Consider the following 8,040-nt stretch of genomic DNA (forward strand, 5'->3'; position numbering starts at 1 on the left):
ATACATTTGTACCTGCAAGTAAATATCAGTAACCTATCTAGGAGAAAAATGCACATCCACAGCTACTGATCCAGATGCAATTGGTTTTCCAGCAGGTTCCTATATTTAATCTAAATTCTGCACCAGCTATATTAAATGTAACAAAGAAATGCAACCCAGAAATTATGCCTGGAGCCAAGTCCATTAAAGATACTTCAGAATAACTAGAGACCAAGCACCTTAAAAGCACCAGAAGCTATTGATACTTAAGAGGGGGGCTGTGAATAATCGCAACTGCTGCGTTAGAGAGGGGAGGGAAGGAAAAAAAAAAAATCAGCCAAATTACGCTTGGTTAATTCAGAGTAACAGATCTGCCCCCAAGTGAATTGGAGGCCTTGAATTAATTCTGTTATGACAAATCAAGATAAACGTTCCCCCTAAATTGCATGCGATTTAATTAATTTTTGAGATCCTCGATTTTTTTTTTCCTAGCTAATAGTTCACATGCTCCTGTGCTGTCATTGTGCTTGAGTGGGCAGACTTCAAAGTGATATTAAATAACCAACTATTAGATTTACCTAGCACGTCCTATTGGAAAAGTGCCATTTAATTACCTAGCCTGTTCAATTAAAGGGACAGCATTCTCTGAATATAGCAGCTTGCTGTTGATTACCAGGGAAATGAACTCGCTGTCTGGCGGCGCCTCCGTTCCTAACGCTACCCCCTCCCCAAACACACCCTCCACCACCCACCAGCACCAGTCCCCCCGCCCCGGGCCCCCACCCACGGCCGCGCGGCGCTCACTGCGGCTGCGGGCGCCACGTGAACCTCCTGAGCAGAGCCCAGAGAGAGAAAGCGCGACCCACTCGTCCAGCTCCCGCCCTGCGCTCGCCCCCTCGCGGACCCGAGGCACCGGCCAAGCGCTTCCACTGCGGCCTTGGGCGCCACCGGCCCCTAGCCTGGCCCCCGCCCGGTCAAGAGAGCGAGAAGACGAGACCCGGCACGCCGAGAACCGCCAACCGGGCTTCCGGCGCGTTTCCTCGCCTCACAGGACCTGAAGCCCCACCCGTCGATCTCCCCGAACTTCCTCCTCTCGCTGCACTTTCCGCGCCAGTCTTCGGGCCGGAGGTGGGGGTAGAGAAGGAGGACTCGAAGAAAGAGAATCAGAGTTTTTGAAGCTACTTGGTGGCGCTGGGATTGAGCTGGGGGTTCCAGAACTGGGGGGTAGTTGGGGGAGGGCGCTGCTAAGGTTCGCCTACTTTTGTAATTTTGTAAGGTGGCCGGACCCGGCCGGCGTTGGCCCCTTTAAGACCCACCCTCCCCTTCCTCTCCCTTCACCCCCTCCTCGACGTTCCCTCTCTCTCTTAGAGGCCAATTTTGTTAATTAAATGTTTTGTTTGCGACGCAGCTCTCATTCATTGCGGACACGTCATTTGGAGCAGATCTAAGCCAGAGACCAGATCTCATTAGATAAAGCCCATCAGAACTAAGAAAATGGAGGAGCCACTAATTAAAGCTTTTAATTGTGCGGATTCGCTGCAGCAAGGTTTTATCTGAAATCTTGGGAGGGAGAAGAGGCAGAAGTTCAGTTCTGCCCAATCGACACTTGGTCGCGCAGGGGTAAGGGACTAGGGAAAAGCGGCACCCTCCTCCCCCAGCCCCCTCCCCTCCCGGGGCCTCTCCCAGCTCTCCCGAAGCTTTTTAGCCAGATCTTGGTTGTTTTCAAAAAAAAAAAAACCACAACCTCAAAGTCAGACAGTTTAAAAGCCCCTTAATAAATCGCTCTGTGGTCCCAGCTAGAGCCATAGAGCCGAAGAGTCGCCTTCACCTGGTGGCCGGCGAGCGGATTAGTCCTGCTCCTCAGCGGCCGTCACTGCAGAATTGAAAGCGCCTTCAACAAGTGGACAGAGGGGAGGCTGGGGAGGGAGTAGCTGAGAGGGAAAGGAACACGCGCCTCCCCACCTTCCCACCCTTTTGACATCTTGGTGGGCAGAAGGAAGGAACACTGAAGGAAGTCTTAGGAGATCCCTTAAAAATGGGGAGTTGGGGAGGGGGCGGGGGGAAGATGCTGCTGCTAAGCTCTAAGCAGTGTGAGGAAAGGATCAATTTGGTACTGAGCTAGAACACATCTCTCCAGGACAAATCTAAGGTTCTCAGGGTATCCTCTGGTTCACCAGCAATGGTTCCAGTTTTCAGTAAGGAAAAAGAAAGGAGAATATGGACTCAATTAATTGATGTTTGGGGTTGGGCACACATCCTTCCTTTCTCCATTAAGCCACGAGAAAAACACCAAATGGGCATTGATATTTGTTCCCAAGAATAAGGAAAGAAATGGAAGTGATTCCCAGGAAGCCACTTGCCTAAACTTGTCCCGAGGGAATGCAAGTGGACCCATCTTCTTTTTAATTAGTGGTAATCAGAATGTTTTCTGAAGGCACATGGTAAGGAGATGAATCTGTACCATTCAGTGCTTCTGAACAGCACTGTCAATTTTTCCCCTTTAAGCCACCCTCCTTACCACAGTTTTGCTCTCTATTTAATTACAATACTGTCAAAGCTCATGGCATTGCTTGGAATGAGAATAAGAAAGCATTACACCCATGCTCCTGCTGGTTTTCCAACACTTCTAAAAAAACACTTTATGAAATTAATGCTGCCCTCTTAATTTAAAAATAAAAGCCCTCTCCCTTCCTATATACATGTATTTTTAACTTTGCTGATTGAGGAGCCCAGTACTGCATTACTGGAAAACCAAATGTCACCTTATTCCATCATTTTACACTACTGATATCGCTGCGATAAACATAGCCATACTACTCAGCTCCGAATTGCACTGGGGTCTTTTGCAGTTTTAGACCCAGAGTGAGGGAATCACAATAGAGCTAAACTTCAAAAAAAAAACCTCATCTATTGATTAACCCACATAGAAGAAAGAGCAAAAATGTTCTAATCTCTATAAAGAAAACGGTTTAGAGCAGAAATTCAAATAGAACGCAGTTCTTTAAAGTAAGCGGTATTCTAATATCAACCGTGTGGGCGTGGGTTTTTTTTTTTAATTACTGGATGTTGAAACAGAACACCTCCTAGAAGCATTCATGTGCATCAGTCTATCAAACCATTTACTCAAATTAAATGTGTAATCCTTCAAATGCCTCCTTTCAAATTAATGAGTTTAAGTAGCTTGAGTTCACCTGAAAAGATCCTATAGGCACCTGACCTCCTGAATTCTTTCCATTAATTGCACTGAAACTTGTTGGAAAAGGCTGCTTACATGGGCATATGAATGTTCGTATACATTGCTTTAAAATGCAAGATTAGTATAATTCTATAGCCTCTTTTCCTAAATCTCTTGGGGATCAAGGGCAGTGATACAAATAACAAAAAACCCAAAATCTGAACATTCCTCAATTGAAAGCACTGCAAAATTTTACATCACAAACCACAGGCTAACACTGGAGTATTTTGAGCCTCCAAGTAACAGTACAAAAAGAGAAACATTACCATTAAGTTTTTTTTGTTTTTTTTTTTCTTGTTTGGGTTCCTTTGCTACAAGAAAAATGACAAGTCTTTAAACTGATAGGTAACTAGCAGTTTTCACAAGGGGCACAAAGAATGAGTCAATTTTCTACTCAAGAAAGTTTAAGGTGCTTATGTAAATATCATAATCAGCCATCACCATTCGCAAATCATTTCTCACTAACCACACAAAATTTTAAGTCAATCTTTTGTCTCCGAGTTCCTGTGTGGGCCCCTACCTTCCTTTAAGAAAGCAGCTTAACTCCCACTAGAAATGTTTATTCTTAGTGGAGGGTCCAACTGGGGCTGACCACTTGAAACTCTGGTCCTGAGAGTGCGCAACCTTGGCACACCTAGCGGCCCAGTCCCACCAGATGTGCAGTTTTCAGTTAGTATGGCCTTCGCGATTAATCTGCCATTAAAAATTGGAGGACTAACACATGCTTCTTTAACCCTTAAATTTCAGCCAGCCAGGTTTTTGAGGTGTATTCTCAGAGGTGCCCTGTTCCTTTCCTTAAAATCCTTGGTAATCTTTGGCCTTGCTACTGCTCTGCCCGCCAATGTTGGGGAAAAGGCAGCCAAGTCTTACCTAATGTAGTCGTTTCTGCAAAGGATCATGCCGCTCTTGGTGTAACAGGACGTGCCGATGTCGCCCAGCTGCGCCTGGCAGCAGGAGCACTTGAGGCACCGGCTATGCCAGTAGCTGTCCATGGCATACAGCAGAAAGCGGTCCGCAATCTTGCCCCCGCAGCCTGCGCAACGCTTCCAGGAGAGGGAGCCGGCCGTCACTGGGGGCGGCTGGGAGCTGCTGCCCGGATTCACCATGGTCTGCAGAGGGCGGGAAGCAGACAGGGAGAGAGAGACAAAACAGGGGCGATGCAAAAGTTAGTAATCTCCGCGCTAGAGAGCGAACCCGTTCCCCCCCAGAGCTGCTGGAAGGAAGCAGCAGAGCAAGGGCGGGAAGGAGGAAGACGGGGAGAGGGAAGGAGGGAGTCTTGCCGGCAGCGGCCGCCTGTTTACTTTTCTCAAGCTTTGTTCTGGGGCCACGAGCTCCTCTCAACTTTCCAGCGCTCGCCGCCGCTGACAATTTCAGCTCGGGTACTGTCAAAACTCCGAGAGCCAGGCTCCGCCGCGCGCTCCACCCCTCGCGGCGCCTCCTCCCGGCCCCCGCCTCCGCCCACCGCCCCCTCCGCCCACCGCCCCCTCCTCCCCTCCCTCGCAGCCCGCCTCCAGCAAATGAGGGTCAAACCCACCCACCGCCGCGCCCGGCCCCTCCCCGGGCCCCGCCGAGCCTAGAGCGCTAGCCGAGGGGAGTGGGGAGGCGGCGGCCCCCGCCGGAGCCACGTTCCCTCCCGAGCTCTGCCCCGGGAAGTGCAGCTGCAGTTCACAAGTTGGAAATAGTTCGGCTTTCTGAAAGGGAAGGAGGGGAGGAACCAGCAGAGGGGAGATGGAGACCATGATGGTGGGAGGGAAGGCGAGGAGACGGTGTGTGTGTTTGGGGGGGGGCGGGGGTGTAAAGTTGCGAAACTGGTTTTTCGTATTTTAAACAGCACCTTTCACATGCCATTGTGGTGACCGCCATCTCCCATTATTGTTCCAAATCTCATTTCATTTTGAAGATCAATCAGTGTTTTCTCTGGGTTTTCAGGACACAGGCAAGAATAATAGATCATTGAACTTTAGGATGCCTGTTAACTTCCTATACAAACACTCTCCACTTTGGTCTCACTAATCTGCCCTTGATCAGCAATTTAAATGCTAAAGCTTTGTTCCTCCAAAGGGGCGGGGGGAGCCAGGGGTACGTTACAGATAATAAGCGAGAAGGAACTGTTTAAGGATGCACAAGTTATCTCCGAGCCAGTCCTGCCGTCACCAAAAACTGCTTTTAAAAATCCCCCACTCTTTCTAATGAATGTCACGAGAGAAGCAACTGGGGTATAATATAGGAATCAATTTATAAAGCTTAGCCTAAACCGATTAATTTGTTGCCTCCAATCCTGGGTCCAATAAAGTCCTCGTGTTCCTCCAGTCACTTATTCTATAAAAAGATCAAGTTATTTACTGCCAATTAAGCAGCCTGTTTTGTCTTTGTCCTCTGTAAGCCGAGAGTGTGGGCTCCCCTCGAGGCTCCCGGCTATCTGCTCAAGACATTCAGCTGATACCTCAGAAGGGAGAGGGCGAACTTTGCCTGTCCCCAGCCCAACTCGGCTACTGCAGGAAAAAAAAAAAAAAAAATATGAGGGGAAGGGAACGAAACAAGGACTCGGGTTCCTTAAATAGGCCGATTTTAAACACATTTCCTCCGAAAGAGTCCCGGAACGTGTGTCCAGTGACCGCACAATAAACCAGAATAAGAACTGCACCAATTAAGCTGTAACAAAACCCTGAGACTTTGGAAACAGGACCACTCTAAAACCCATTAGCATTGCATTTATCCGAATGCATCATACCTTTATGTAAATTGATTTATCTGATGCATTTACTCGAGGAATTGCTTTTTGTTACAATTTGCCCTAACCCAAATGAATCTGCATTTCCTGCCCTAGGTCTTTAAACAACCCCCCCCCCACCCCGTTTTAATCGCTCCAAATTCCTTTTTAAAAGAGGAGAGGGAGGGAGGAGATTCCAAGCTCTTCCCCGCCCCCATCTTTGGTGAGAGGTAAATATATATGTATTTTTTTTTTAAAGGAAACACTACACTGAGAAAAGCATCCAGTAACCCCATTAGCTAAAGCTCTTAAGGACAAGCAATACCTTAATGCTGATTAAATCTAAAAGAGATGAATCAAGAGGACTGACCAGAAACTGACTCCCCTGATAACTAAGGACGGGCCCTCATCAAGTTTCATTTAGAGTTGGGGAAAAAAAAAAGAAAGAAAGCTTTTAAGTTAAATAGGCTTATACTCTAGTAATTACATAGCCAAGCAATTTAGGTCCTGGGATAGTCAGTGAAATAGAAAGCAGAACTGGCAGCTAGAGGCAAAATCTGCCCCCCTTTAACAACGTCTCTGGTGTTTTTTAATGGAGACCAAGGGAGGGACAAACGTAGCGCTGGCAATTTGTAGTACAAAAATGGATGCTTAATTCATGTCTTGATTTTAATTAGGTGATTCACCGGATTTCTTCTGGATTGGAACAAAAGACTTATAAGCCAAGAGGAATTTTTTAAAAGAACCAGCAATACCCTATCTTGCTCACTTAGATCCTTTCTGCCACTGTTTCAAAAATAGTGTGTGGGGGGGGTGGAGTGGAGGGTCGTGACTATTTCCCCCACACTACTTCTCAGACTTAAACCCTTATAGCACCTCCAGCCTTTCCCTTCGGAACTGAAAATATACCCACCCCTCCTCCAAGGTCTCCAACAGCCCCATCTCCAAGAAGAACCCTTTTGTAAGCAGGAACCGCTACAAAGCTGGCGGCCCGGGGCTGTCCTCCGTGCTAGCTCGCAGGCCGGCCTCGGTAGTTTCAGACTCACGCATTATCTAAGCCGACGTATTGTTTACTTGCAATTTGGGACGGTCAAGGGAAGGAAGCCAAAGAAAACAGCCCCGGCCCAAATCGGCCCTCTCCTCTTTCTCCCCCCTCCCTGCCCGCGGCTCCCCAGCCGTCCCCTTACCTGCTTTTCCCCTATATTGCAATATTGCGAGAGGCGACGGCGGCGAAATGCGAGCGAAGCCGCTCGGCTTCCAAGGAAGGGGCGCCTCGGCTGGCGGAGCTGGAGGGAGGGGGGATGTTCTCGCAGAAGCAGGAAAGGGGAGGAGGGGGCTAAGGGCCGCTTTTTTTTTAACGCGCAGCTCTGAGGTTAGGTTGGGGGGCCCCGCGTAAGTGGCGGGCGGCGGGGAGCAGAAGTGTCAGTCTCGGTCCTCGCCGTTCTCCTCCGCCTCCGGCTCCGCGCGAGCAGCTGCAGGAGCCCTCGGCCCGCGCAGCGCGGCGCAGCGGCAGCAACTGCTGCAATCGCTGCTGCAAGTTTGGCAATGTGGCTTCACTTTGTATATTCCCCCGCCCGGCGGCCCCCGCCCCGCCCGCGCTCCTCCTCCTCCACCTCCGCCTGCCTCCCTCCCGCGCGCCCGCCCGCTCGCTCGGGGCTGCTGGCGGCGGCAGCGGCTCGGCCGAGCTTCCTGCACCTCCAGCCGGGGAGCGGCCGCAGACACAACAGCCCCGGGAGCGGTGGCGGCGGCGGCCGCGGGGCGAGTGCTCCCGGGAGGCGGGGAGCTGTGGCCGGAGGGGCCCGGCGCGCCGGAGCCTGCGCCGCTGCCGGGGCTGCTGCTGCCCGGCTCGGAGGCGGCGGCGGTGGCGGCGGCGCTGGCCTCTAGCCGGCTCGCTCGCTCCCTCCGCGGCTCTTACACATGTGTTACTGACAGAGCAAAATCCCAACTACTCCCCGGCTCTGCCGCCGACGTCAGCGACCCTCAGCCACTGGGCGGCCGGATTGTTCAGGCGGAATAATAAAACCTGCCAATCCGGGCAAGGACAAAGGGATGACTGAAACGAGACTCCGGGGGCGGGGGAGAGAGCCAGGCGGAGGAGCGGGCCGAGGCTGGAGCG

General features: G+C 50.5%; 1 protein-coding gene across 2 annotated transcripts in view; it reads right to left on the reverse strand.

Annotated features, from left to right (window-relative positions):
• The window catches only part of LMO4 (LIM domain only 4), a 17,067-nt gene extending 9,227 nt beyond the window's left edge, over positions 1–7,840 (reverse strand). Inside the window, exons 1-2 of one of the 2 annotated variants that reach the window (XM_005888420.2) lie at positions 7,112–7,840; positions 4,085–4,323 (exon numbers count right to left, since the gene is read on the reverse strand). In XM_005888420.2, the coding sequence (XP_005888482.1) occupies positions 4,085–4,320 (236 nt within the window). In that variant the 5' untranslated portion in view covers positions 4,321–4,323; positions 7,112–7,840. Of the gene's footprint in view, positions 1–4,084; positions 4,324–4,515; positions 4,661–7,111 lie in introns of those variants that run through there. The other variant, XM_005888421.2, reaches the window with a different exon arrangement.
• Positions 7,841–8,040: the final 200 nt, after the last annotated feature.

The sequence above is a fragment of the Bos mutus genome, chromosome 3, assembly GCF_027580195.1.
Source record: "Bos mutus isolate GX-2022 chromosome 3, NWIPB_WYAK_1.1, whole genome shotgun sequence".
Classification (NCBI taxonomy): Eukaryota; Metazoa; Chordata; class Mammalia; order Artiodactyla; family Bovidae; genus Bos; species Bos mutus.